Source organism: Pteropus alecto, unplaced genomic scaffold, assembly GCF_000325575.1.
Source record: "Pteropus alecto unplaced genomic scaffold, ASM32557v1 scaffold68, whole genome shotgun sequence".
Classification (NCBI taxonomy): domain Eukaryota; kingdom Metazoa; phylum Chordata; class Mammalia; order Chiroptera; family Pteropodidae; genus Pteropus; species Pteropus alecto.
Window position 1 is genome coordinate 8930883 of NW_006441386.1, and position 27750 is coordinate 8958632.

The following is a 27750-nucleotide window of genomic DNA, read 5'->3' on the forward strand; positions in this document are numbered from 1 at the left end:
AGGGGTCTGGGAGTTGGTTAGCAGAGGGCCACACCTACATGCATTCGTGATCCCACGGTGGACGCCCCAGCAAGGTCTGCCGGAGGGGGCGGGACCTCAGGATCCACGATTGCCTCAGGTTCAAAGGGGCCGCGATCAAGGGACGATCAACGCAGGGAGGATCACACAGCGAGGACCCAAAAGAGCCGTGCAATAAATCCTCCAGTGAGGAGCGGAGTTGGGGGGAAAGGAGCTGCAAGAGAGATGCTGCGTGCGGGGAAGGGCGAAGGCGAGGGCAGGGCCAGAGGGGTGGCCTAGAGTGGGCGGGGCGGAGGTGGGATGTGGGTGGGCGGGGTCTCTGGCTTCTGGAGAGGCAGTGCCTAAGCACCTCCGGACCTGCTACTGAGGTGAGCTGGGGTTACTCTGCTGTCTTCCCTCTCCAGGCTCTTAGCGGTGACAGGAATGAGGCAGGTGTGCCCCAGCAGATCAGAACTTCTCTCCCTACTTGGGTAGGAGCTGAGGTTTCCCAGGGGTGATCCCAACGCGAGGTCCCTGAGCCCTCATATTCCAGAGCTACTAGTCCTGCAATCTTTGGCGGGGATTGGGGACCTGCGCCCCCTGTCTGAAATTGTAGGTAAAACTTAGCGGTTTGTGCCCACGATGTGTTCCCCCCAGACCCAAAAGAGGAAGAAACCTGCGCGGTCCAAGTCCTTTGGTCACCAAACAGGCATTGGTGCACAGAGAGGGCCATGACTTGTCCAAGGTTACCCAGCTCTGCCCACGCCTTGGTTAGGACTCTATCCACCAATGCCTGGTGAGCCTTGACCCACAGATCTCTGACTCCAGGACTCCCATCCTGGAGTGCTCACTGATCCTGCCTGACTATGTGCTCCCACCATGCCTCTCTCCCCAGCACCAGTAGGACCTGAGACCTGTTCATTTCAGCCTGATTCTCATGAGACAGACACCCACATGACCAGACCAAACAACCAGGCCACACCACTGTGGCACCTTCAGCTTAGGATCTCACTGAAGCAGGCATCCAGACAGGGAGGGCAACTAATATGTTACAGGGCCTAGGCATTGGGCCTGCAAGCTATATGAGGAGGGGCAGCAGTTTTCATGGTGGGGAGCTAGAAAGGGGTCCTTGAGGACACTGGAAGGAGTAGAAGCAGAAGGGAGGTGGGGGCATCCTTATCTCCACCCTCCCCAGCCATTAGCCCCCCTCCCCCACTCCTGACGGGAACTCATAGTCCAAAGTCTGCGCCAAGGTCAAAAAATTGATTGTTTTGCAGGGAGGGGGCAGGAGTGGGACTGTGGAGGGATTGGCAGGGGAGGATACATCCCCCTGTCCTCCAGCCTGGGCTGGGGGGCCATGTCTGGAAGGCTGGGCTGAGGCCAGGGCTGTGCCCCCACCCTTGGGGGGGTGCAAGGAACATCTGAGCTCAGGCTGCCTGCCAGGGCTGATAAGGGGCCCTCAAGGGGCTCCCACAAACGGTTTATCACTGGGGGTGGGGGACAGCCTGCAGGACTCAGAAGGGGCACGAGCATGGAGCAGCTGTGGAGTCTACTCCAGGGAGCGGTAAGACTAAGTGGGGTTAGGGGGACACCTTAGGTCTCCTCTCCAGGTCCCTTCAGGCCCCTCCTAAACTCCAAGGCGGGCCCCTCCCTTTCCCACCTCAGTCTCTCCCCTCCAGACCGCCTCTCAGGACCTTCTCCCTTGTCTTGTGCTCATTTGACATCCCAAAGTCACTGACTCTATTACTGCCAGATCCCTCCCTGTTCCCCACCTCATTCCCCAACCTCATGCCCACTGTGACCCCCCACAGAAAAGGTTGTCCCCACGACCCTCTCAGACCATATATAAGCGTGTGGAAGGCACCCAGCAGGGGCGCCTGGAAGAGGAAGAGGAAGACAGAGAGGAGGAGGCCAAGCCACCAGCTCGCTTCTGTCCCATGGAGCTGAGGGGCCCGGAGCCCCATGGCTCTAGACCAGGGCAGCAAACCCTTGGACTCTGGGCAGCAGCTGGACGAAGAGCCGCTCCCTACCTATTCTTGATGGCCCTGCTGATCTTCACCGGGGGTGAGAGTCATCTGGCACCCACAGTGAAGGGATTGGGCTGGGGGAGATTTTTAAAGTCCAGAGGGGGCACAAGGAGAATCTCAATTTTGCCACCCACTAGCTTTCCTTCTGGGCTATGTGGCCTTCCGAGGGTCCTGCCAGGCATGTGGGGACGATGTGCTGGTGGTCAGCGAGGATGTCAACTATGAGACAGGCCCAGACTCCCACCAGGGCACATTATACTGGAGTGACCTCCAGGCCATGTTCCTGCGGCACCTGGGAGAGGGGAACCTAGAGGACACCATCAGGTAAGGATTGCGTTGTCCCCTTCCTGGCCCTCAAAAACCCTCATCCATTGAGACTTTGCCTCTTTTCTTCCTCACCCAGGACCCTGGTGTTGGGGTCCCCCTTCTGAGTCCTTCCACCTGCCTCCCTGGCCCCTGTTCAATGGTTCTGGGAAGGATGGCAGGCATTGGAGCTGAGAGGAGAGTGGGAAGTTCCTGAGATGAGCCTGTAGAGGGCTCAGGCTCTGAGGGTGGCACATTTGCGATATTTGGGAGCTGACTGAGAACCCTAGGGTCCAGATATGAGGTGAGACAGACCCTGAAAGTCTTGAATGCCACACCAAGGAGCTTGAATTTGACCTGTGGCAGCAGAAAGCTCTGGAGTGCTCTGAAAGAGGGTGTTTTAGGAAATCAGCAAAACAATCAAGGAAGTGCATTTGTGGAGAAGCCAATCAGACACAGACTGTGTGGGCCTGCAACACAGCACAAGCAGGCCAGCGTTTCTTTTGTCCTGATGAGGTCACCCTTCCCTACTAGGAGGGAGCTGCCAGGTAGGTCCACAGAAGAGATCATGCCACCAAGAGCCCTCTTTTAGGTCAGGAATAGTTTTTTGTTGGATTCTCTTGGGTTTTCTAAGTACAAAATCATTTAAGCTACAGTGAAAGACGCATAGCTTCTTTTCTAATGATGATATCTTTTATTTCTCTGTCAATTCTTTTTCTTTTTTAACAGTTACAACAGGTACAAAATACAAGAAAAATCTTTCTAATTCATGGCAGGTAAACCTGGGTGTGCTCTCTCATTTCTTATTGCATTGGAGAGGACATGAATTTAGGAAATGGTGACAGTAGATATCGTTATCTATTTCCTGGCTTTTATAGAAATGTTTTTATAATACTTTGTCATTGAATGTGAACTTCACTGCAGACTCTGGATAGCTTTTTAAAAGTGAATTAAGAAAATTTGCTTCTACGTTTAACTTACTGGGATTTTTTTTTTTTTTCTTTAAGATCAGGAAAGAAGGAACAATTATGGATTTTTTTTTCAAATAGTTTCCCAGAATGTACTGTGATGATTACTTAATTGTTCTTTTTTTTTTTTCATTTTTATGTACTAAGTTGTATTAATAGATTTTCTTTTCTTCATGAGATCAACTCTAAATTTGATCAAGGCATATTATTACTCTTTTGATACTGCTGGATCTGCCTTGCTGAAAGACCTTAAATCTGTGATATCAACGAAATGCAGGGCTTTTTTATTTTCTTGAGCAATACTTGGAAGTCTGGGTACAGGCTGAGTAGGTAGATGGTTTGACAGGTCTAGAGGTGATGTGGTGCTGTGGATACCATCAAAAGGCGGGGAGGCAAGAGGGTAGCGAGCAATGAAGCGACTCTAGGTTGGTTGGGGAAGGAAGAGAAACCAGGAGCTGATGATAGGCTTGGAGATATTGGACAGTCTGGAATGCTCAATGCAGTTGAAGAGCAGGTTTTATGAGGGTAAGGGAGTAAACTGGAACCTGAAAAGCTCTACTCAGTGGGATTCTGGAGCTTTTAAGATTTATCTGATAAACCGTGTGCTATTTATCTTGGAGTTTCTGGAGCCTACCACAGTGCCCAGCACTTAGTAAATGTTCAGTAAATCCTCAATGAATAAATTATTCCAGAGATGGAGTTCTGGGTAATGACAAGATCCAGGGTGAGGACACGAAAGTGGGTGGCTGGACTGAAAGTGACATTGATGAGGTCATTCATTTATGCAACAAATATTTTTGAGTACTTACTATGTGGCGGTTGCTGGGTTAAGTATCTGGTGGTGATATAGGAGAGAATAAAACTGTCTGGACCTTGCCTTCATGAAGCTGATAGTCTTTTGGAGGAAATCAATACTAAAGTAATATTCACATTCATGACTGAATATTACTAGGATCATGGCTTTGAAAGAAAAGTAAAGGATGTGAGGAATGATTGTAACCCAGGGAACCTGATTTAGACTGGGAAGTTTTCCTTAAGGAAGTGACAAGTTGAGACCTGAGGGGTGAGTTGGTTACCAGGCAAAGAGAAGGTGAAAGCATTTCACACCAGAGAACAGCATGTGCAAAGAGTCTGAAGCAGGAAGATGGTGGCCTGCTGGAGGAAGTGAAAGAAAGTTCATGTGGCTGTTGAGGTAGATATGGCTCAGGCAAAAGGGGCCTTACTGGCTATATGAACTGCTTTGGATTTTATTCTAAGAGAGAGAACTGAAGTTTCAAATAATAGAGTATCGTGATCAGATGTGCGGGGGGAGGGATTTTTTTTTAAGGTTGGGTGCAAAAGAATGGAATTGATCATACTCCTGAGACCACAGTATAGTTGCCTCACTAGTCAATGAAAGTGAAAGGGCTTTCCTGTCTAGTTTTCCTTCCCCATCCTTGAGCACTCCTCCCCACTCCCCTTCCCCATAAGCACCTCATCTAATGTGTTTGATGTGTGCCTTTAAAAAAAAAATTATAACAGTTTATTTGAGCCAAAACTGATGACAATTGCCAGGAAGCAAGATCTCAAATGTTTCTGATGTGTGCCTTCAAATACACCTGTGGCTTTGTGATTTATGTCATGTCTTAGTGCATACGTAGATTTTTAAATAACATGTTTGTATAAAATGCTATACATTCATTATTTTAAAATTTAAGCAACATGAAAAAATACAAATAAGTAAAAAAAAAAGAAAAATCACTCCAAGACTTACAATTCAGATATAGCCATCTTTAGTGTGTGCTTTTAATTTTGATACCTTTTTTTTTTAACCTAACAATATTTTCAAGGTCGATCTATATTGCAGTGTATATATCTAGTTTATTGTTCTTTACTATTGTGCAGGATCCGGTGTATGTCTCCTATTTTATGAAAGCAGTGATAAATGCAGTTTCAAACAGATGGTCGAGCTCCTGGATGGGGACTGGTTGGGGCAGGAGCAGAAATGATACTAAGAAAGCCACTAGGACCATGTATTGCAGTAGTCCTCATGAGAGCAGAGATGATGGGGGCTGGGACTAAAGCGCACATGCATATGGATTTTGAAGCAGTGCAGAAGCTTAGTGGACCATGGTGTGGAAAGAAAAATGATAAGCCAGATGCCACAGTCGTCAATGAAAGTGGACAAGTGCCCAAATGGCTCGAAGATAACAGCAGTGAGGAGGGACAGAAGACGTGAGAGCAGGATGGCATAGGCTTCAAAGGAAAGTTTTACTATAGGAAAATGGTCAGAAGTGTGAAGAATGGAGCCAGGAGCATGCCTCCACTCTAAGTCCAGGTGGTATGTGAGCCCGAGCCACCTTCGGAATCCCACAGGAGACCTAGCTTCTCAAGGGAGAGCAGAGTTTCACCAAGGCAAAGGGTGGGAGGTGTATTCACTAATGATGCTGAGGAGGGAGGAGTTTGTTTGCCATGGAGGGGGCACAGGTGGAGCAGGTTAACAGGAAGGCCATGGGGGAAGGGGGTGGCGGCTGCGGCAGAGGTGATATGGACAAAAAGGGAGAGTGAAGTGACAACAGGCCCACTAGTTAGGTAGTGGCTATGGAAGAAGACAGGGTGGTCTCCAACAATTCCACTGGAACCTTGGTGTAAGGTGTCTCTATGAGGCCCAGGTGGAGGATGGGGGAGATAGAGGGTCTTGCCTCTGCCCAGTTAGCCCTTTCAAAGAAAAGGGTTTTTTGTTTGTTTGTTTGTTTTTGTTTTTGTTTTTTGTGCCTGGGACAAAGCACAGGCCAGTGTGCATATGTATGAAGGTGGCAGTAGGTAGACTGGTGAGTTTGGCCTGAACTAGGAAGAACCTAAGGGATGGTGGACAGGACCCCTAGCTATTGGAAGCTAAGGTTTTAAGCAGAAGGAGGGCCTGGAGATGCTTAAGTCACAGTCCTGGTGGTGAGGAGTTGAGTGGTGATGGCGGGGTCAGGGACAGGCTTAGAAGCTCCTCACCACCTGGAGCCCAGGGCGACCCACGTCTCTGGCATCCTTCCCCCCTCCCTCCCTCTCCTCTAGGCGCCCAGAAGTCGAGGCCCCTCTCCCCTCCTGCTCCCCAATCCCACCTCTCCCCGTTCAGGCAAACCAGCCTTCGAGAAAGGGTGGCCGGCTCTGCCGGGATGGCCGCCCTGACTCAGGACGTCCGTGCTGCACTCTTACGCCAGAAGCTGGACCACGTGTGGACCGACACGCATTATGTGGGCCTGCAGTTCCCAGACCGGTGAGTACGTGGGGGACGAGGGGGCGAGCTGGGTGGGGGACGCTCACCAACCCCACTCCTCAGGGCTCACCCCAATACCCTGCGTTGGGTCGATGCGGCCGGAAAGCCCGGGGAGCAGCTGCCGCTGGAGGACCCCGATGTCTACTGTCCCTACAGCGCCACCGGCAACGCCACGGTGAGCGCCTCTTGCCGCGTCCCCTTTCCCTGGCGGAGGAGGGAAGCTGTGAGAGCATCTGACAATCTTCTCCATCCTCAGGGAAAGCTGGTGTACGCCCACTACGGGCGGCGGGAGGACTTGCAGCACCTGCGGGCCCGGGGCGTGGAGACGGCCGGGCGCCTCCTGCTGGTGCGCTTGGGGGTGATCAGCTTTGCCCAGAAGGTGAGGGTCCCTGACCGGGAAGGATAAAGCGCAGCGGGCAGTGTGCGGGCTGGGGAACCCCTGGATTGGATAGCGGCAAATGGGAAGCGTCTAGAAGGCTGTCAGAGGGAGAAAAGAAAGAACCAAATGCGTCATAAGAAAACGTTGGCGGGAAAGACTGCCCAGGCACTGCAGGAGAGCAGGAAGATGAGGGCCAGGTACTGCCCACATCTCTCTGTGGATCCACAATTGCAGATCAGAGGCCATGTCATTTCACTTTTATTTGTTTCTCTTGCTTTTATAAATCAGTTTTCTCTGGGAGAAAGAGTCCTTTAGCTCCTCCTTTCCCCAGGTGGCCAGTGCCCAGGAATTCGGGGCCCTTGGAGTGCTAATATATCCTGACCCAGCAGACTTCTCCCAGGACCCACACAAACCAGGCCTGTCCAGCCACCGAGCTGTGTACGGACATGTGAGTTGGGGGAGCTAGTAGTGCCTTCCTAGGGTCCCTGGGCTGCATCTCCTTGACCCACATGAGGCTAGCATGCTCTTTCTGGGAGTCCAGTTCACAGTTTCAGTGGGTACCCCTCTCCTCACAGGTGCACCTGGGAACTGGGGACCCCTACACACCTGGCTTCCCTTCCTTCAATCAAACCCAGTTCCCTCCAGTTCAGTCCTCGGGCCTCCCAAGCATCCCAGCCCAGCCTATCAGTGCCGACACTGCCTCCATCCTGCTGAGGTGAGCGGGCGTATGGGGACCAGGAGAGGACGAGGCAAGAGGAGCAGGGCGCAGCTTGTCCATATGGTGCCTTTGGGTGAACTAGAAAAGATGGCTCTTCTGGGAGAGCAGAGTCTCTTGCCAGGGCCCATTGTTTGATGAGTGGAGCTGCTGCTAGATATCACACTCACCTTTACTGGTCATCCTTGAGCAGGACACAGCCAGCACAACTGTCCAAGGCAAAAAGCAATAGGCAGAGGGTGGGAGAGAGAGTGAAGAGGGGACTTTGGGCTCTTCTGTAGCCTGACCCCTCTGCTACTTCCAACCCTTTCTTTCCCACCTCTCTCTAGGAAGCTCGAAGGTCCTGTGACACCCCAGGAATGGCAGGGATGGCTCCCAGCCTCCCCTTATCGCCTGGGCCCTGGGCCAGGCCTGCGCCTAGGGGTCAACAACCACAAAGCCTCCACTCCCATCAGCAACATCTTTGGCTGCATTGAAGGCCGCTCCGAACCAGGTGTGTTTGCTTGCATAACTTGTGGGATATGAGGCTGGAGCAGGAGGCCTAGAAGAGTGGGCCAGAGTAGTGCCCAGAGGAGGGAGGCATCTTTGGCTGAAGTGGAGGGTAGAGTAGGGGCTAGCAGGGAGAAAGGCTGGCAAATTGGGGCTGAACTGAGACTATGGGGGTGGGGGGGCGGCAGTGAGATCTCAAGGTGCAAAGTGCCCAGAGACAGAATGAGCCATTTTGTGCAGTAAAGAATTGTCTAGCACTGGAGGTTAGCAAGCGTAAGTTGGGTGATGTTATAACATGAAAAAGAGGTCAGATCAGGTAGATGAGCCTTTCAAGCATAACTAGGTGTGGATAGCAGTGAGGAATCAAAGTGGGTTCTTGAGCGGAAGAGTAGGGTCATGAGAGTAGCTTGGGAAGAAGAGTATGGTACCTATAAGCACTAAGAGGCACAGGGAAGCCTGTGATGAGGCTCAGATGAAGATGCGAGTGGTAGGAGTATGGGTGGGAAAGGGGCAGAGAGAGATTCAAAAGGGGAAAACCTGTCAGGACCTGGTGAAAAGCAGGACATGGTCAACCTGGGAGGTAATGGAGTCCAAAATAACCTCAAGCACTCTACGGAAGGAACAGGCCATACTGGCATGGGCAAAGGTAGGAGAGAGGCACTCTCTTTAGGGACAGCAGGAGTTGCAGAGATGTGAGAGGCTGAGAGATGGAGACCGCTTGAGGTTCTGGAGAAATAGTGGTGAGGCCCTGTGAGCACCTGCTCTCCCAGGGTGGAGGGAGAGGCCTCTGGGTACTGCCAGTATAAGAAGTGGACCCCAAACATCCCTTCCTCCAGATCACTATGTTGTCATTGGGGCCCAGAGGGATGCATGGGGCCCTGGAGCAGCCAAGTCCGCCGTGGGGACTGCCATACTGCTGGAGCTGGTGCGGACCTTTTCCTCCATGGTGAGCAATGGTAAGGTCAGGGCCTAGGCCGGGCAGCCAAGGCTGTGGCCTGAGTCAGGATGGGGCAGAGAGGCAGTTAGGAGCAGTGAGGGTGGCCATTCAGACCTGGCCTCCAAACCTGGCCACTCACCTCCTAGCTGCATGGGCCTGGGCTAGTGACTATATTTCCATTTCCTCATATAAACATAAAAGTAGTAACAGTCCATGGTTGGAGTGTAGATTAAGCAGGAGATTCCATATGGAAGCCACTTCCATCTCTGTTAGAGTTGAGTCAGGGTAGACCCAGGTGCGATGGACTTGGTTGGGTGCTCGATGAGAGGGAAGGAGAGGCACCAGGGGACCAGGACAGAAGAAGACAAAGAGGGGGGTGTCTTTGTTTGGCCTTCAGCTGAGCCCCTCCCTCCCTCTTCTGTACCCAGGCTTCCAGCCCCGTAGAAGTCTTCTCTTCATCAGCTGGGATGGAGGTGACTTTGGGAGTGTGGGCTCCACGGAATGGCTAGAGGTAATATGGGGTCTGGGCATGCAGCCAGGCAGTAGGGAGAAGTGTGTGTGGGGGGGTTCATATTCCATACCCCTCATCCACAGGGCTACCTCAGCCTGCTGCACCTCAAAGCTGTAGTCTATGTGAGCCTGGACAACGCTGTGCTCGGTGAGCAGGGGCAATGCCACCACCCGGGGCCTCCTCAGGTACACCCCTGCCCTTGGAATGGAGCCCTGAGCCTGGTGTCCCTTTCTGCAGGGGATGACAAGTTCCATGCCAAAACTAGTCCCCTTCTAATCAGCCTCATTGAGAACATACTGAAGCAGGCAAGAGTCCAGCCAGGAGCAAGGTATGGAGGGAAGCTGGGGATGTGTGTGGCCAGAGCTTGACTATGCCTCCTATCCTGCCCCCAGGTGGACTCTCCTAACCGCAGTGGTCAGACCCTTTACGAGCAAGTGGCATTCAACAATCACAGCTGGGATGCAGAAGTGTACGTTAAGACAATCAGGGAGTGGAGAAAGCTTGGGATGATGTGGGGGAAGCCCGAACCCACAAAGCACTGTAACCTGCCTCCCCCACCCCCAGGATCCGGCCGCTTCCCATGGACAGCAGTGCATATTCCTTCACAGCCTTTGCGGGGGTCCCTGCTGTTGAGTTCTCCTTCGTGGAGGTGAGACTCCCTGCCCCCCACCCGAGAGCAGCAGCCCCTCAGCCTGTCTGCACCATGACCCTGCACCAGCACCCCCTGTTCCGGCAGGATGGCCAGGTATATCCGTTCCTGCACACGAAAGACGACACATATGAGAACCTGCACAAGATGCTGCGGGGTCGCTTGCCCGCGGTAGCTCTGGCTGTGGCCCAGCTCGCAGGACAGCTCCTCATCCGGCTTAGCCATGATCACCTCCTGCCCCTTGACTTCGGCCGCTATGGAGACGTCGTCCTCAGGCACATCGGCAGCCTCAATGAGTTCTCCGGGGACCTCAAGGTCCAAGATACCAACCCCGCTCACGGCTTCTGGGGGTGGGGGTTCTATATACTCTTAAAGTGCTGTCTGGGCCAGGGGGTCTGATCCCTCTTCCCCCTACCCTCCTTGGGGTCTAGGTTCCCTCTGGCAACCTGCCACTTTACTCCTGCCCCAGTCATGTAAGCCCCTCCCAAACTCTCGGGTTTTGCCTCCCCCCAATCACACAGATCTCTCTCCCTTCAATATGCCCCCATCTGTTCCCCTATACCTCCCAATTCCTGCCAGGCCCGGGGTTGAGCCCCGTCCTCCAGCCCCTTGACCTCCATTCTAGGCTGGGTCCTGGCCCCTGACGCCGGCCCCAGCCCGCGCCTCCGCCCTCAGGCCCGTGGGCTGACCCTCCAGTGGGTGTACTCGGCTCGGGGGGACTACATCCGGGCGGCGGAGAAGCTGCGGAAGGAGATCTACAGCTCTGAGGAGAGCGATGAGAGACTGACGCGCATGTACAATGTGCGCATCATGCGGGTGAGGCTCCGCCCCTCCTCTCTCTCTGCTTGGCCCCTCTGCATTTGTTCCGACTTCTCTTACCACTTTCCGTCCGTACTTGTTCTGCGAGCGTTCCAAGTCCTGAATGCACAGTGCTCACAGACTGGCCAAGCTGGAGCAACCACTGAGGCAGGCCCCACAAAGCGATGTAATGGACAAGGAGGGCCAGTCCCTTGGCCACAGTCGTCCAGTCAACGCGGGGCAGAGCTGGGAACCTCCCCCCGCCCTGCACACACACACACTGCCTACTCACCCCTCTAGAGAGCAAAAGCATGTCCACGATGGTCCACGGGACAAGAGGCACAGAGCTATGGCCTGTGAGGTGCAAAAAGCTTAAGAAATTCAGAGCGTGGAGAACTCTCTTCCCTCTGGTAACGAGATGAGTGAAACCCGGACAGGCTGCATGGAAGAGCTGTCACATGAAAGTTATACTAGATCTTATTTCCTCACCAGTCACTCCTCCTTAATACTTTGCAGCCTGTACCCCATATCCCGTTCCCCTCCGCTTCCTTCCCGTTCCTCACCCCAAGAACTCGACTCTGTAATCCTTTGATCTCAAGAAATGGATGGGTATGGACTGTTGTCATGGGAAAAAGTCTATAGAGCAAATTAAAAGCAGGACCATCCTCAGTGAGTGTGGGGTGACTAAGGAACCTATAGTGTATGCACCCACAGTTTTGGGAGAACACGTCTGCCCCTTGCAAGTTCGTGTTCTTTCTTCTTTCTTTTTTCCTGCTTGGATCCCTGCCCATTTCCCTTCACATCACTCATTCCTTCCTTCTGTTCACAAACCCGTCCCTCTTGCTCTTTCATCCCTCTTGCTCTTTCTTTCTCCTGGTCTCTCTCATTGTTCTCTCCTCATTATCCATTATCCTCTTCTTCCTCCCCCCAATTCCAGATCTCTCCTCCCCCCGCCCTTCCCTTTGTCCCCTCCAATGAGATACCTGAGATACCAAGCATGGTTCATTCTCATTCACAGATCTGAAGTTCCCCCCGCAAGGGATAAGGGCTTCTGGCTGTAAGATAATGATTCAGACTCAGGCTGGAGAGGAAAAGACTCAGGACTTCAGAACCTGCAACATAGGGCTGGGCCAGACCCAGGGAACTTTGTGTAGACCAGGGGTTAGTACACTACAGCCAGTAGGCCAAATTTGGCCTGCCTTATGTTTTTGTAAATAAAGTTTTATCGCAGCACAGCCATGCTCATTGGTTTTCATATTGTCTAAGCTGCTTTTGTGCTACAGCAGCAAAGTTGAGTAGTTGCAATAGAAACAGTATGGCCTAAGAAGCCTAAAATATTTACTATCTGGCTTTTTGCAGAAAATTTGCTAACCCCTGCCTCAGACTGGGACATGGGTTTTGAACAACAAACAGAACTTGAGTTGGTGCAAAGAAAGAGGACATTTTAGGGTGGAGAGCCCCAGAATAAGGATGGGGCAGTGATTCTCCTTGTCAGCAGAGTGTGGACCAGCAGAGCTGGACAGAGGCCCTATGGAAAAGCTGAGGGGAGAGGAGCACCAAATAGAGAGTTAGGAACCAACTATGGTGAGCCTTGAATGCCAGGATAAGAAATATGAATTTTTAGGGTCTGGGTATCAAGGAAATTAGGAAATTTGAGCCGGGAGGTGATGATATCAGCAAAGTGGAGTTTTAGGAAGGATTTGGCCAGAATGTAAATGGCGTGAAAAGAGAATGAAATTAATAATAACTGAGCTCTGGGTGAAGGTGGTAGATGGCGCATATGCCACCTGTGAGTGAGGGGACCATACTGGTATAAGACATTTGGAAGGAAAATGGACAGACTGGGTGTTGAGAAAAGAGGGAGAGAATAATCATAGCAGCTGCCATTTCTTGAGGGCTACCATGTGCTAAGGCTTTATTTCACTTTCTCACAGAACTCTCCCCAGTCCTGTGAGGTTGCTAGTATCATATGCAGAAACTGAGGCTCAGGTGGGCAGGGTAATGCATCCAAGATCACAGTAAGCAATGGAGCTAAAATTAGAAACCAAGGCAGTCTGACCACAAAGTCTATGCTCACCTTACTCATACTTACCTTCAAGGTTAAGAGCATGGCACCTGGGGAAGACAGTGGTGTTCATGAGGAAATGTGGGTATGAGGGTCAGGTTTTGGAAGAAGTTGGTGCCCACATGTGTGTGTGAGGCTGTACCCAGGTGCCTCCTATCCCAGGGGAGGCCCAGAAGGCTGGAGGGCAGGATTCTAGTGGATGATTTGTTGAGTAGATTTGGCAACTATCCCCACGAGGTTCTAGTTAAAGTTAGGGGCATGGATGAGCTCTTTGAATGAATAACAGGCTTTAAAAAGATATGAGTGTATGAGAGCACCCCTAGAGGTTCTGGTTTTGCTTGGGTGGTGTCCAAGCAATGGTAATTTAAAAACCTTTCTCTAGTGATTCTAATTTTCAGCCAGGGTTGACAATCAGTGGATTGTAAATAAAAAGAAGAGCAGAAGGTAGAAGTTGAACCTTGGGCCTGCCCACAAGTGAGAGCAGAAGGAACCAGAAAGGCAGGCAGAAGAGTGGGAGGAGAACTGGGCTAAGAGCAAGGCCATCACAGGAAAGACAAACAGTATCTGTGTCAGAGGGTAAGGATGGAGAGTCAGGTACTTCATTAGGGCTAGGCTGTCCCCTTGACCTTTGACTCTGAGCTGTGGACATTGGTGAAAGTGGGGTAGAATGACTGGGGTATGGGAAAGTAAGGAACAACAGGATGATATACTGTTCTTTGAGGCTTTGGAGAGGGAAATGAATGATAAAGAGGGAAGGCTGGGGAGACCTAGATGCAGGCTTGGAGGTTCAAGGGATGGAAAGAAAGGGATCCAACCCAAAACAAGTGGGAAGGTGCGTCCTCCTTAGCTACCGGTGGTGTCACAGAGTGGCATTTCCTGATCGGGTAGCCAAAGGGAGGTGGGCCTTAAAGAAGCTGCTCACCATATTTATTAAGCCCGTGGTAGATTCCAACTTCAGTTTAGAATTGTTCAGGCCTTTGCTCTGAAGCAGAGCTCCAACCCCGACCTGATCTCCCGCTTTGCACAGGTGGAGTTCTACTTCCTATCCCAGTACGTGTCACCGGCTGACTCCCCATTCCGCCACATCTTCCTGGGCTGTGGAGACCACACGCTGGGTGCCCTGCTTGACCACGTGCGGCTGCTGCGCTCCAGTGGCTCTGGGGCTCTGGAGGTTGCCTCCTCCGGGGTGGCACCCGGCCTTGGCTTCCAGGAGAGCCGCTTCCGACGCCAGCTGGCCCTGCTCACCTGGACACTGCAAGGGGCTGCCAACGCACTGAGTGGGGATGTCTGGAACATCGATAACAACTTCTGAGGCCCGTGGGTGGGGGTGGGGGTCATATGCCCCTGCTCTTGCCTGACAGCTCCTGCTCTCCCCACTTGAGTGATTACTGGGTGATGTGTACCACCTCTTATTGCTGACAGATTTCTAATTAGCCCTTACCTGCTCTCCCTAGGGCCCACTGTAAACATCCACAAACCCCTGATCCTACAGTGTAGAAGCAGGTGAGCAGTGCCTTCCATAATGGACTGTGTACTGTCAGCTAATCAGAGAGCAGCAGCTGCTAGAGACCACCCCAGAAGGTTTCCTAGATCCCGGGACCTGGCCATCTCTCTTGGTGAGAGAGATGCCTGGGACCATAGCTTTATGGCCCACACGTGGCCTGTGGTAGGAGGGGCTGGGATTTGGACTTCAATAAACCACCTAGGCATCTGTTGTTTATAGCCACCTTTATACTTCCTCACCTACATCCCACCCAACCATCCCTCAGTTGAGACCTAGGGAGAAGTTGAGCAGAAGGGGCCAGAGAGGATGCAATTGAGAATGCTGTCTCCATGGGGAAAACTGAGCTGTTTCATTACCTAAGGAAGGAAATTGCCTAAGGAAATTAGGAGGACCCTTCAAAATCCACCATAGAGTGGGGAGCTGGCTCTGTAACTTCTCCTGAGACCAGGGACAGCTACATAATTTTTAAGGCCTGGTGCAAAATGAAAATGCAGGACCTTTTATTCAAAAAACAAGAACAAAGATTTTTTTCTTCCACAGTTGCTCAGTCTGTCATGGTGGTTTTTCATTTTCTATTTAATGTCCAGGTCCCTAAGAGGGAAATGGTCTGGGGCAGATCCCCATAGGCACCCAGAGTTCTGCCCCACAACTTGGTACAGATGTATCCAACCCTGACCCAGACCTGCACCTAGACCTGGACCCTCCCTGTTTCTGCACCCAGATTCCTGCGGGGGAAGGAGGGCGGCAGCTGTCACTGGATAGGACCAGAATGCCGGCAGGGGATAACCCATTCGAGGGAGGCAGGACTCGCAGCACATGCTCCACTGTTCCATCGGACTGCATTTCCAAAACATAAATTCAAAGATATAATTCTTAAGAATTTTTAGACAGTGACCACAAACCCCTAACCGCAAACATAGGACCCCCTTCTGAGCATAGGGCCCTGTGAGACTGCAGGGGTCACACACCTGTTAGCCCAGTCTGGGACCTCTCCTGCCAGGGTCCCCTTTGGCCAATCTTTATCCCACGAGCTGGAAGCTGCCAAAGGGTAAGGAATTACAAAGATAGCTTGTACCACTTTATATTTCATCTTGGTCTCAGAAGGCTGTAGCCCTGCTTCTCATTCTCAGGGCAGCTGCGGAAATCCCAGGGCCTGCCTTCAGGTTCTTTTGTCTTCTCTTATTCCCAGTATGGAGTGAGAGGTCCTACGCAGCTCCTCAGGTTGTGGGACATGAAAGCCTCTTAGTCTATGGTTTGGGATGTCCCAGTCCCTGGGGTTCTAGGATGAAACTACCCCCTCCTTAGCCTCTGAGCCTGACTTGGTGGGATCTCAGGAGACTGACCGGGGTCAGAACCCTTCTCAACTACTTGCTTACCTGACACAAGTCCAGAATAAGTTTTCCAGAGTGGCTTCTAAGCCCTCTTCACCTTGTCCATTTGCTCCCAGTAGTAGACAGAATAATGGTCTGGACAAACAGGTCTACATCCTAATCCCTAAAAACTGTGAATGAATGTTACCTTACACAACAAAGGATTTTGCAGGTATGATTAAATTGAGGATCTTGAGATGGGTGTTATGGGCTGAACTGTGTGTCCCCCAAATCTATACGTTGAAGCCCTAATTCCCAGTGCCTCAGAATGTGTTTGTATTTGGAAACAGGGCCTTTAAGGAGGTAATTGAGTTAAAATGAGGCCATTAAAGTGGGCCCTAATCCAATCTGACAGGTGTCTTTATAAGAAGAGGAAACTGGACACATAGACACCAGGGATGCTCACACACAGAGGAAACACTGTGGGAGGACACAGCAAGAAGGTGATTGTCTGCAAACCAAGGGAAGAAGCTTCAGGAGAAACCAAATCTGTCAAACGCTTGATCTGGAACATCTAGCTTCCAGAACTGTGAAGAAATAAATTTCTGTTGTTTAAGCCACCCAGTCTATGGCAGCCTAGCAAACTAACACAGGGAAGTTATCCTGGGTTGGAGGAGGGAGGACAATGTAATCACTACGGTCCTTATAAAAGGAAGCAGAAAGAACAGAGATAGAGAAAGATGTGACAACAGAAACAGAGGGTCAGAGTCAGAGAGAGATTTGTCAATGCTAAATCCTGGCTTTTACTTTCTTTTTCTTTTTTTTTAAACAACATTCGTTTGTTATTTCCACTCTTAGCTTGAAAAATGGAGGAAGGGGCCACAAGCCAAGAAATGCAGATGGCCTCTAGAAGCTAGAAAAGGCAAAGAAACATCCTCCCCTGGTGCCTCCAGAAGGAATGAAGCCCAGCTGACACCTTGATTTTATCCCCACAAGACTCATTTTAGATCTCTCACCCCCCAGAACTTTAGAATTAATTTATGTTGTTTTAAACTATGAAGTTTGTGATAAATTGTTAGAGCAGCCACAGGGAACTAATATGTACTCATTGCAACTGCTGCAATCTCAGTATTGTTTTCTAAAAAAATTTACATTAAAAGTCTGTCCTAAGCCCCTCCCATGCCTATAGCTGTGTCCCGGAAAGTCTTCTTGATCTCACTGGCAACACGGCTTTTTCACAGTAAATACCAGCATGATCATTAGTGTGTGATACCTCAAATGCATTTTGGGGACCTGGGCACAGACAGTGCAATATGAATGGTTATCACTCATACACATGTAATTTGGTGAGTTCTCTGGGCCATAGTGAGAGCCCTCCCCATACTCCCTGATACAGGCTGCAGAACCATTCTCTGCATACATCGAGATCACATCCCACTGGAGCCAGCTCTGGGGTGGAAGGGACAAGACTTTCTGGGCACTGGGGCAGCTCCCAAGGCCCCTAAGTAAAGCTGGAACAACTGATAACCTTCCAGGAGCATAACAGACTGAGTCTGTTTTAACAACATTATCTTCCTGATTTTTGTCTCTAATCAAAACACACACACACACGAAGATTATTCAGCCATAAAAAAAAAATGAAATCTTGCCATTTGTGACAATATGGATGGACACAGAAGGCATTATGCTAAGTGAAATGAGTCAAAGACAAATAATGTATTTCACTTATATGTGAAATCTAAAAAACAAAACAAACGAATAAAAAAACCAAACAGAAACAGACCCAGAAGATACAGAGAACAGTTGCCAAAGGAGTGGTGGAGGGATGAGTAAGAAAAAAAAGAATCAACTTTCCCAATTCCCTCATTTAGGAGGTAGAAACTGAAGCGCAAATTAAAGGACTTGCTCAAGACCACAGTTGTTGTTGTTTTTTTTTTTCATGCAGCCCTGGGAGTAGAATCCAGCTCTTCTAAATCCTCACTGGAACTCTTCACTGGCCCAGGCACCTGGATCCCCTGGGAATGAGAATAGGAAGAACTGGAGGGAAAAAAGTAGGAAGAAAGGGGCATGTTCCTATATTTCTGTTTAATTTTACAAATTTATTTTATTCAACTTGGAAAATGAATACAAATCCCTGGGTATTTTTTGCTGGGGGTACAAGGGGAGTGGGCAGGAAGAAGGGAGGGAGTGGGAGCCGAGGCAAGGTATGAGCATCACAGTGGCTGTCTCACTTCCACATCCCTGCCCCAGGAGAGGGGTGGAGGTTGAGCAGGGAGGTCAGGTCCGGAGGAAGACCATGGTGAGAAGGCCTGGAGAAGGGGAAAAGAAAGAGCAAGATCATATGAGCAGCGCTGGGGCTCTGGAAGCCTCTTCCCTACCCCATCTCTGGGGCCTGGCTCCCCTCGCCACTACTGTGCTCACCCAAGACGTAGGCTGCCACCAACTTTTGACCAAGGGAGACGTGCAGGATTTGGGGCAGCTGGCTGCCGAGTTCCTCCTGGAGCGGGAGCAGCAGGAAGGCCACCGAGACTATGCCCGTCAACAAGAAGAGGAGGAAGGAGCTGGTGGCCAGCTGTGAGTGGGATTCTGGGAAACAAGGCTCATCAGAGGCTCCAGCCTCCATTCCTACCCAACCCAAGGTCCTTCAGGGCGGAGGCTGAAGATGGAAGGTGTATCCACTTTTTATTGCCCTCCACAGGCAGATAGCAAGTGCCCCCTCCTCCCTGGAGCCTCTGTCCCCATAGCTGCAAGAAACTCTCCTTCTCTGGTTTCTCAGCATTCCTTTTCTCTTTTCACTCTGCCTGATTACTGGCTTCTGTGTATCTGTCTGTCAGGCAGGGACCTCCACCTCCCAGGCCCAGCACACAACTTGGTATAGCAAGCATTAATTGCTCAGTACAGGTTTCTTATTGAACTGAACCGAGCTGGCACATGATAGGAAGTACAGAAGTTAGAGCTAAGGAAGAACTTTTCCACCTAAGTAGAAGCCAGGAACCAGGGAAATTGCAAAATCTGCTTTTCCCTAGCTTGATAAAAAAATCTCAACTCCTAGGAACACTTCTACCAAACAGCAAAAGACTGAACCAGAAGACCCCTTCAACTCCAACTAAGTTCATCTCTAGGGTAATTCCAGGTCCTCCATCACTATGGAACTCAAGAATTCCCATCCTCCAACTCACTTTCCGGGAGGTGTCTGGCCGTGGGTGGTGCTGTCCAGGAAGAGGGCCCTGGGTGGGGTGTTGGGTCGGACAGTCCCTGAAGTTCAAGGGGGTATGCTGGGGCCCTCAGAACCGAAGTGATGTCTTTGCGCCCCACCACTCGGCCCTCAGCTCCCTCCTCAGACAGCTCAATGCGGAAGCGGTCCTGGACATCATAATGGCTGGGAATGGGGGCCACGTGGCGAATCACACTGGTCCCAAGATAGAAGAGAGGCCCATTGAGAGGAAGTGAGAGGCAGTGATCCAAGTGAATCCTGGCCCCACCCTCCTAGGAAACTTTCCCATAGGGTCGCAGCCAGAGAGTAGGGAAAACAGGTTGAAGAGGTCCAGGTCTGAGACCTAAGACCACAGAACAGTTATTCAGAGAAAGGTGGCAGTGACCCATCCTCCTCGCCCTTCTAACTTACATGTCAATGCAGGACTGAGGCTTCACATATCCTTCTGAGTCAAATACTGTGTATTTGGCAGGTGCTGTGCACAGAACTGGGAGATAAAGGTACAAAAAGCCCTACTATTGTCTCAGAGACCCTACAGAAGGCTTTCCCATGAAGGGACACTAGAGTGCCCCTTGCCTTCTACCCCCAGGGCTGGACATAACTCTTTCAGTCTGCCAAGTCTGGACACCTGACTCCTTCAGCCCATACAGGCCCCCAATGCCCTGCCGCCAGCCCCTAGATCTCAAGCATGAGGCGCCCATCCCTTCACCTCGGAAGCGAAGCGCAGCTCCCGTGGGGTTATAAAGGGTCAGCAGCTGCCTGGGTCCGCTCCGTTGGTCCGCCCTGAATACTAGATCCGGGGGAAAGACGAGGACCGGGACAACAGGTCCCGAGGAAGGAGAGGCGACCCGGGACCCCCGCCCAGGAGCCCCCGGACCCACCAGCTCCTGGTCCTGGGGCGCCCCGCGGCGCATGCAAGCTCTGGACGGTGGGACATCCGAGGGCAGAGCTCGGGGGACAGGGCCTGGGGTTTAGAGCTGGGGAGAGAGAGGAACGAAAGAGAACGGATGAGACCGTGGGGCAGGGCCTAGACTAATAGCGCTGCTGCCACCGCCGCCTCGGAACCTCACTTGATGAAGCTCCCGAAGGCCAGGCCCAGGCCCCAAAACCCTTCCCTTCTCCAGCTCTGCCGGGTTCCTTCAGGTCCTGCCCTCACCCCACCTCGATGGTCACGCCCACCCCGTAAACCCAGCCCCTTGCGGCTCCCAACCCCCGCCTTGTCTCTAGGCCCAGCTCACGTTCTCCATAAGCCCTGTCCCACCCAGCCTCCCCTACTTCCGGGCGTCCCCTGGGACTCCGCCCCCTCTCTCCTGCTGGACTCCGCCTGCCGCAGCGGTCTCCTAGGGAGCTGCCTTTCGTCTTCTGCTCTCTAGAGACCTGTACCTATGCTTCCAACCCCTCCCTGAGCTCGGGCCCGCGCTCCTCCGATCGCCCGCTCGCGCTACGATGCTCACTTTCTGGTCACAGCACCTGCCAATCAATTTATGACCGGACCTGGCCTGCCATCTGCCGGAGAGACCGTTTCTGCACTTCCGCCGTTTGACCTCTGTCATTGGCCAGGGCGGCTCCATTTCCGCCGTAAGTATACGTCGATTGGTGCGCTTCAAGACGTGATTGGCTTATACTAGTGACATAAAACTTTACGGGTGTCTGGCTAGATCTCTAGTCCTGGAGTTACCCTGGGAGACACGGGCAAGGCTGGGCGTGGGCTTTGCTCCTTCTTTCCCTCTCTGAGACTGCCCATATTGCTAAAATCCCATCCCACAAAGAAGTCCTCTTTCTCAACTTTGGTCCCAGGCTCTCCTAGAAGCCTCTGCAGTAACCAAAGCCGTTTTCTACAGTACAGTTGGAGATTGCTCCCAGCTGGACTTGGGTTTCAGCCCAGGGCTCCTATCCTGATTCTCTCTCTTTTCTGCACGGGACTCGGAAATCCTTCACGTTTGCACAGGGAATTAAGATTTACCAACCCTGCTACTTAGGCCATCATGCTGAATCTTCAAATCTTACAGATTGAGGAAACCTCAGCAAGGTGAACAATCTCGCCCCAGGCCACACAATTGGTTAGCAGTGGGGCAAAAACAGAGTATCTTATCAGAAAGTCTGCCCTGAGCATCCTGTACAATCCCCTTTTGTCTGCCATCTTAATCATGCTTTTGTATTCTTCATAGCACTTGAAGAGCTACTTGATGTTATATGTTCTCTGCTCCAATAGAATGTACTCTCCTTTCTGCAAGAGCAGGAACTTTGTTATATCTTTGGTGCCTAAAACAATTCCTGCCTTTTGGAATGAACAAATGACAGTAAGTAGGATGAACTTTGAGCTGAGATCTGATCGAAGTTAGGAGGCAAGCCATGAGTTATCTATAGAAGAGAATTCCAGGTATAAAGAATAGCACAGGCAAAGCCAGTGTGACTGGAACAGTGGTCGTAATGGAGACAATAGTCAGAGATGAGATGAGGTGGTAGGGAGGATGCAGATCACCTAGAGCAGGAGTCCCCAGCTCTCAGGCCGTGGACTGGCACTGGCCCTATGGCCTGTTAGGAATGAAGCTGCACAGCAGGAGGTGAGCAGGGGGCCAGTGAGAGAAACTTCATCTGTATTTGCAGCTGCTCACCAGCGCTAGCATCACTGCCTCAGCTACACCTCAGATCATTAGGCGTTAGATTCTCATAGGAGCACCGGTCCCTGGTGCCAGAAAGGTTGGGGATCACTGACCTAGAGTCTTCAAGCCCACAACAGGACTTTGGATTTTATTGAGACCAATGGAAAACAATGGGAGAGTTTTAAATTTTTCTTTTTAACAGTTTTGAGATATCTTTGACATAAAAAATTGTATATATTTAAGGTCTACAACTTGATGTTTTGGTATTGTATACATCGTGAAAAATCAGCACAGTCAAGTTCATTAACATATCCATCACCTCTAAATAGTTGCCATTGTGTGTGTGTATGTGTTGAGAATACAGGAGAGTTTTGAGCAAAGGGGTGACAAAATCTGACTTGCACTCTTAAAATATTCTTCTGTATAGTAAATGTCTGTTGAGTTTAATGAATGAATGAAAAGAAATCCCCAAGATGGACACCAAAACCATGGAAATGGAGATATGACCCCTTCTTAGTTAAGGAACATTTATTTGGATAAAAGGTGGGTTCCTAGGGCCAGGGGCTAGAGACTGGTTTAGGTCTTAGGCCTGCAACCCAGCAGCCAAAACAGGCTGGGAGGGGCACTTTCTTTTGCTGAGGTTGGTGAGGATCTGGTCCTGGTTGGGCCGGTAGAGAACCACAAAGCTCTCCGGAGGAAGGGTGGGACCTCCGTTCTCTTCTACCTGGCCCATTAGCAGATAACTGGTTCCTGGGGGAGGGGAGGGAAGAATTGAAAGCTTAGGTTATATACCTTGTAGATGTACCTCCTCATGTGAGTTCCTCAGATTCTACCACCTCTATCATTTCCATGAGGCTAAGTCCCCACCCCCAATTCCTCACATATTTGTTACCTTTCTTCATGGGGGGGCACTGCTTGCAGGGCACGTAAAACTTCAGGGAGGTGTCAGTGGGTGGAGAGGGCAGGTCCAGGCCTCCAGTTTTGTAAGCACCAATGAGATTGACAGTGACAGTTAGCCCCTCCCCTGGGCCCCTAACCATGGACTTCACTGTTGCGGTTACCACTGTAGGAGAGTAAAGGTGAGTGGTGAGAAGACAGAAGGCCAGAGCAGGGCTGGAACTAGAAGAAGGGGGCACTTTGGGGACAGGAAGGAAGATTAGAAGAGCTAGATGAGCAGAACTCAGGGATGAGGTTTCTTACCCAGGTTGCTGGTACAGAAGTTGCTCTGCAGGGTGCCTGTCCGCCGGCACTGCTTTGGGCAGGTGACACTGGGTACATCTAGGAGGGAGAGGGGGGTCACCGTTTGTAGAGGGTGACCTACCTAGCAGGTAGGAAGGATCACTTTCTCCCTAAGGGCTTAATTCATTCGAACTTGTTTAGAGTTCTATCCAGCTTTAGGTCCCAGCATCTAGTACCAGCCATTAGCACAGAGGTGGTACCAGTGAGTATTGTATGAATGAATGAATAAATGAATGAATGAATAAATGAACCCAGGAAGGAACTCTTTGATACAGTTGCCTCAGTCTGTGTCCCCTTCCTCCCCTTTCCCAGACTTACCAGGGCCCATCCGGGTGGCCTCAGCCTCAAGTGAGTCTTTTGATTTCTCAGTAGGTGGGGGCTCAGGCTTGACTTTGGGTGGGGCTCCGGCCTTGGGGCCAGGGCCAAGGAGTGGGGGACCTGGCTGGGCATTCTTTCCAGCCCCTTCTTTAGCGGCGCTCTGTGACAGGGTCCTGTAGGAGGCTGAGAAGCCATCAGCTGTGACACTGAGGTCCGAGACGAATTGGACGAGGAGTTCGTTTCCTTCGGAGAAGATGGGACTGCGAGTAGTGGGCATTAGGGGAGGTGTCAAGCGGGCTGTGCACCTTGCCCCTACCCAGGGGGGTGGCATTTTAACTTCTTCCCTTGGTTGGCTATATTAGCTTCCTGACTTCCGCAGGCCCAGCTTGCCTCTGAATCCACAGACCCTACCTGCTCCACCCACTGGTTTGGGGCTCAGGGATTCAGATGAGCTAAGTTCTGTCCCTCCCAACAGCAGTGAGGTCCTCCTTCTCCTACACCTGGGGAGATGGAGACTCCCAACCCTGCCAACCAGCCAGGTTCCACCCCCTCACCCTGGGACTGTGTCACCGCAGAACTTCCCCTGCCTCTTGGCGTCGTTGCTCACAGGTCCGTTGAACACACTGACAGAGTCATAGCGGCAGTAGGTATCGGGCTCCAGATCAAACTTCCCAAAGGTCAGCAAGATTACCTGGTGGCAGGGCAGAGGCGGAGGCTGCACAGTTGGGACCCTGGCAGGCCCGAGGGCACAGGAGCTCGGCACCTCTCACCTACTCCACCTACAGCTGCCTCTAGATGCTTGCAGTAGCCTCCTCACTCACCTCCCGCATCCTCTCACACCCTCCTCTTAAAGCATTCACACCACACCTCAGAGGATCACACACACCAGAACTCTGCAGTGGCGTTCTTCGCCTTCGTTGGCAAGGTCAAGTCCTGGCTCATTCTCAAGGAACAGACCCAGAATCCACTTCGCCATCACCACGACCACCACCCACCCACCCACACACACACACACACACAAAACTCGCGCTCTCTCTCTCTCTCTCTCTCACACACACACACACACACACACACACACACACACACACACACACACACACAGTTTATCAGCATCATGTACCTCGCTCATCACAGGTGTAATTTTACATTTTTTTGTTTGAGCACAAGCAGGCTGGGTCTGTTTTTGCTCTCTACGAGCGCAAGCTTAGTACTCAGGGCTTAGTGGATGTTCAATAAATCTTTGCTGGCTGCATGCTGGAAGACGCTGCCTGGGTCCCCGAGGGCAGCCCGGGCAGGGAGTCTGTACCTGGTCTGGGGGCGCGATGATGTGCCAGGAACAGCTGATGCCTGGGGGGTAATCGGACTCGGGCCAGTTGGGCGTAGTCAGAGTTCCCTGGGCCTTCTCCAGCCGACCCCCGCAAAACTGGTGCTCTGGGGAGGGGAGAGAGGAGTGGGGGTGGGGGGCAGTGGAGACCCTTGGTCAGCTTGAGAGGAGCTCTAGGCTGGGAGCTCGTGCAGGAAGCTTGGACGTCGGAGTCTCAGGATGAGGGGGCAAGAAGAGGAAGAGGAGGAAAGAGGAGGGTAGGTTAGCAGAGAGGGGACTTGGAGGAACGAGGCTCACGGAAGTTTTTGACCGCAAGTGCCCAGGCGGGCGGTGGAAGCGGGAGGAGGAATTGGCTGGACACGCCCCTTCTTGCCCCGCCCCTGACCCGCGGCCACACAGCTCCTCTTCCCCTAGGAGATCCCATCTCCCCCGCCAGGCAGAGAAGTTCCCTTTGCAGGCTGAAAAGTCCCCACACTGTGAGGGTCTCCTCAAATTAGGGCACAGCCCCCTAGACTCCTTTGGGGGAGGTCCCTGCCTTAAACATTTTAGGGGAGACTTCTGCCACCAGGAGAGAGTGATGGGACCGCAATCGGGAGCCCCGGGCTGGGTGTAGGGGGCTCCAGGTCAGGGGAACATGGTCCCCTATCCCAGGGGTGCTCCCTCGCTCCCGCCTGAGGGATCCCGATTGCGGACGGGGGCGGGCAGTTACTCACCGTCCCAGTAACCCCAGGCCGCCCATTCCACCCGTGGGTCGGTGACCCATTTCCGCCTCGCGCCTGGGGGGGGGCCTGGAAGAGGGAGTGGGTGGGAGCGGGAGAGGGGAGAGAAGACGGGGAGGAGGGACTGGAGGGGCAGTTAGTGAGGAAAAAGGGAAAGGTAGGTAGGTAATGGGGGGACCTAGGATCTTGGGGTGGATGTTAAGGCTAGGGGCGGGGCCTGCGCCGGGGCGGGGCACGGAGAGGGGGAAGTCGGAGGTGAGGGATGGTCTCACCAGTGCCTGAGGTGGCCCGCCCGCTGTACCAGAGCAGGAACCCTCGTCCTCCTGTGCCCTCATCAGCTGTCATCCTCAGGGTCACCTGGTTGCCAGGGGCGACTAAGGGTGCGGGCCGGAAGGTCCCGCAGAAGCGTCCGAGACGCCGGCCCGAGGTTCCAGACCCGGCAAAGACCTCCAGAGCATCATAACGACAGGCAGGGTGCAGCTCCAGGTCGAAGACTCGAAAAGAGAGGGATACAGTCTGGCCTTCAGGGACCTGATTGCAGTGGCAGGGGGAGGGACCCAGAGAGTCAGGCCACATATTATAACCCAGGCAGCAGGCACCTCCCTTTACCCAAGCATTTCCTACAGAAACTTGGGCCTGAACAAGAAGGAATTCCATCAGGATGCAGAGCAGAGGGCCTGGGCTCTGTATCAGGCTTGTGGCTTGTGCAGGAGACAAGACCTTAGGTCTGTGGAGAGCTTACAGGGGGCAGGAATGAGGTTGGGAATGGAGAAGCAGGCTTTAAGGGTTAAGAGTAAAGACACTTGCCACATATTATTGTGGACACTGATGCCATCAGTGACCAGAAAGGAGGGGCCTTGGACTTCCCCAGGGAGAGTGGTGGTGCTGGGGGAGGACTTTTGGCTGCCTGGATCCAGGCCTTAGAGACTTTGACAAGAGGGTAGTGACCAGAGGGGCCTTCTCACCGTTATTGTCCAGATGCACTCCTTACTGGGGGGGTAGAGGTTGGGAAAACCCTCACTTGCCACGTAACCTGACTCCCCAGTCACATCCCCTCCACACAGGAACACGGGTCTGGAGGACAGAAGAGGGGTCAGCCATGGGTGGGGAAGCAGCAGACAAGACTAGGGTAGGGTAATAAGGATAGGGAGGGCAGGGAGGGAAGCCTGGGGCATGAGGGAGAAAGGCCTAAGGGATCTGGGATGGCCTCAGCCAACCAGGATGCAATTGGGTAGGAAATACTATTGCAGAAGATGAGGAAAAAGTGGGGCCAGCAACTTGGCTATCCCTAAAAACCCCACCCCCACCCCAACAGGAATTCCCGGAATCCTCCTCAGCCCTGCTTCCTCACTCTCCCCCCTCACCCTGCCAGGCAGTCGGGACAGGAGCCGCCTAACTACTTCCAGATGTAGACACAGCCACGAGGCGGTGCGGGGGAGGGGGCGGAGAGATAAAGGAGAAGCAGCAGTGATGGCCCTCAAATTGAACTGGGAGACCAGGCTCCCTGAGCTCTCAAGCTTTGCTCTGCCCCTATTCCAGATAACTAAAGTATCTGATTCCCTAGTCTCCTATTCACTGCCCCGGTTTCCCCCCACAATCTCTAATTCCTTCCTGGAATCCAGATGTCTAGCTACCAGGCAAGTTCAAGGTATTGGTGCTCTCAGGTTCCATGAGGGGCCAAGAATCTGGGTGTTTGGGGAGGCATAGAGGGCAGAGGACAGAGGCTGAAAGAATGGAGCGCTTGGTGACCTGCAGGAGACAGTGGTCTTGCAGGAGGGAGGGAGGGACTTGGGGACCAGAGAAGGGTAGGGGCTGCAGATCTCTGGGGTGATATGTTAGCAAAAGAATCCACAAGATCCATAGGCATAACCCCCCAAGAATTGGCTTCTGAAGCTCACTCAAGCTAACTAGAAGGTGCTAAGAGAGACCTACCTGGTATAGTTGGGGCTCTGACCCTGGGTGAAAGGCAGCAGGGCCCAGACAGTGAGGAGGGGCCCCAAGAGGGAGGTTGTGGCAGCAGACAGCATGGCTGAGGGGAGAGGCGCTGGGGTCCTCGAGACAGAGGCAGCAGCTGAGTTTAGCAGCGGCAGCGGCAGCAGCAGCAGCGGCAGCAGCAGGGATAATCAGTGCCAGATGAGGCAGCCTCGGGTGTGTGGGCGTGGGGACTGGCCAGTGGGGAGGGCGGTGGGGAAGGCGGGACAGGGAGAGTACAGCTGGGACAGTGGTGAGTCCAGGGGCCTCTCTAGGTCCAGGACACATAACTATCATCTAAGGAGTGGGTGGAGCAATGAAGGGCTGAGGAAGCATCAGACCCTCTGCCATAATCTAGGCATCAAGTAATGTCATCTGGAAGCCCTCTCTGTCCAGTGCCTAAGCATCCTGTGAACACAGCCTTTGGTCTTTCTCAAGGGCTCTCCAGCCCAATCATGATCTT

General features: G+C 52.3%; 3 protein-coding genes across 8 annotated transcripts; 1 reads left to right on the top strand and 2 right to left on the bottom strand.

The window, feature by feature from the left end:
- The first annotated feature begins 1528 nt into the window (after nt 1–1528).
- Nucleotides 1529–14397, top strand: TFR2 (transferrin receptor 2). The gene is made up of 18 exons (XM_006918610.3): nt 1529–1561; nt 1809–2061; nt 2162–2348; nt 6402–6542; nt 6606–6717; nt 6799–6921; nt 7253–7369; nt 7497–7636; nt 7966–8129; nt 8962–9081; nt 9491–9573; nt 9657–9720; nt 9811–9878; nt 9966–10042; nt 10138–10222; nt 10310–10537; nt 10898–11038; nt 14113–14397. Exons 1-18 carry the CDS (start codon nt 1529–1531, stop codon nt 14395–14397), a joined length of 2421 nt encoding a protein of 806 aa, XP_006918672.1.
- Nucleotides 14398–17973: 3576 nt separating this feature from the next.
- On the bottom strand, nt 17974–20668 carry MOSPD3 (motile sperm domain containing 3). Of its 6 annotated transcripts, none has more exons than XM_006918613.3 (6): nt 20568–20668; nt 19823–20090; nt 19525–19600; nt 19079–19308; nt 18321–18485; nt 17974–18208 (listed from the first exon to the last, which is right to left on the bottom strand). In XM_006918613.3, the coding sequence occupies exons 2-6, from the start codon at nt 20025–20027 to the stop codon at nt 18177–18179; spliced, it is 708 nt and encodes a 235-aa protein (XP_006918675.1). In that variant the 5' UTR covers nt 20028–20090; nt 20568–20668; the 3' UTR covers nt 17974–18176. The 6 variants fall into 6 exon arrangements, with proteins under 6 accessions (XP_006918675.1, XP_015450098.1, XP_006918676.1 ...); XM_015594612.2 differs by having other exon boundaries at nt 20584–20664; XM_006918614.3 differs by having other exon boundaries at nt 20497–20584.
- A 1224-nt stretch (nt 20669–21892) lies between these two features.
- Nucleotides 21893–27744, bottom strand: PCOLCE (procollagen C-endopeptidase enhancer). The gene is made up of 9 exons (XM_006918617.3): nt 27249–27744; nt 26282–26390; nt 25589–25847; nt 24580–24704; nt 23828–23964; nt 23274–23533; nt 22917–22994; nt 22609–22779; nt 21893–22466 (listed from the first exon to the last, which is right to left on the bottom strand). Exons 1-9 carry the CDS (start codon nt 27341–27343, stop codon nt 22300–22302), a joined length of 1401 nt encoding a protein of 466 aa, XP_006918679.1. The 5' UTR covers nt 27344–27744; the 3' UTR covers nt 21893–22299.
- Between the last annotated feature and the right edge of the window lie 6 nt (nt 27745–27750).

What these genes read in the sequence shown, in the direction of transcription:
- TFR2 (XM_006918610.3), top strand. Translation starts at nt 1,529, where the DNA reads ATGGAGCAGCTGTGGAGTCTACTCCAGGGAGCG. An exon ending in ACTGCCTCCATCCTGCTGAG is followed by an intron (nt 7,637 to 7,965) that starts GTGAGCGGGCGT and finishes ACCTCTCTCTAG; the next exon opens with GAAGCTCGAAGGTCCTGTGA. An exon ending in ACAATGTGCGCATCATGCGG is followed by an intron (nt 11,039 to 14,112) that starts GTGAGGCTCCGC and finishes CGCTTTGCACAG; the next exon opens with GTGGAGTTCTACTTCCTATC.
- MOSPD3 (XM_006918613.3), bottom strand. Translation starts at nt 20,027, where the DNA reads ATGCGCCGCGGGGCGCCCCAGGACCAGGAGCTGGTGGGTCCGGGGGCT. An exon ending in AGCTGCGCTTCGCTTCCGAG is followed by an intron (nt 19,601 to 19,822) that starts GTGAAGGGATGG and finishes TTTATCTCCCAG; the next exon opens with TTCTGTGCACAGCACCTGCC. An exon ending in CCTCAGTCCTGCATTGACAT is followed by an intron (nt 19,309 to 19,524) that starts GTAAGTTAGAAG and finishes TCTTGGGACCAG; the next exon opens with TGTGATTCGCCACGTGGCCC.
- PCOLCE (XM_006918617.3), bottom strand. Translation starts at nt 27,343, where the DNA reads ATGCTGTCTGCTGCCACAACCTCCCTCTTGGGGCCCCTCCTCACTGTC. An exon ending in CAGAGCCCCAACTATACCAG is followed by an intron (nt 26,391 to 27,248) that starts GTAGGTCTCTCT and finishes TCTGTCCTCCAG; the next exon opens with ACCCGTGTTCCTGTGTGGAG. An exon ending in GGCCACCCGGATGGGCCCTG is followed by an intron (nt 22,995 to 23,273) that starts GTAAGTCTGGGA and finishes TCTCCCTCCTAG; the next exon opens with ATGTACCCAGTGTCACCTGC.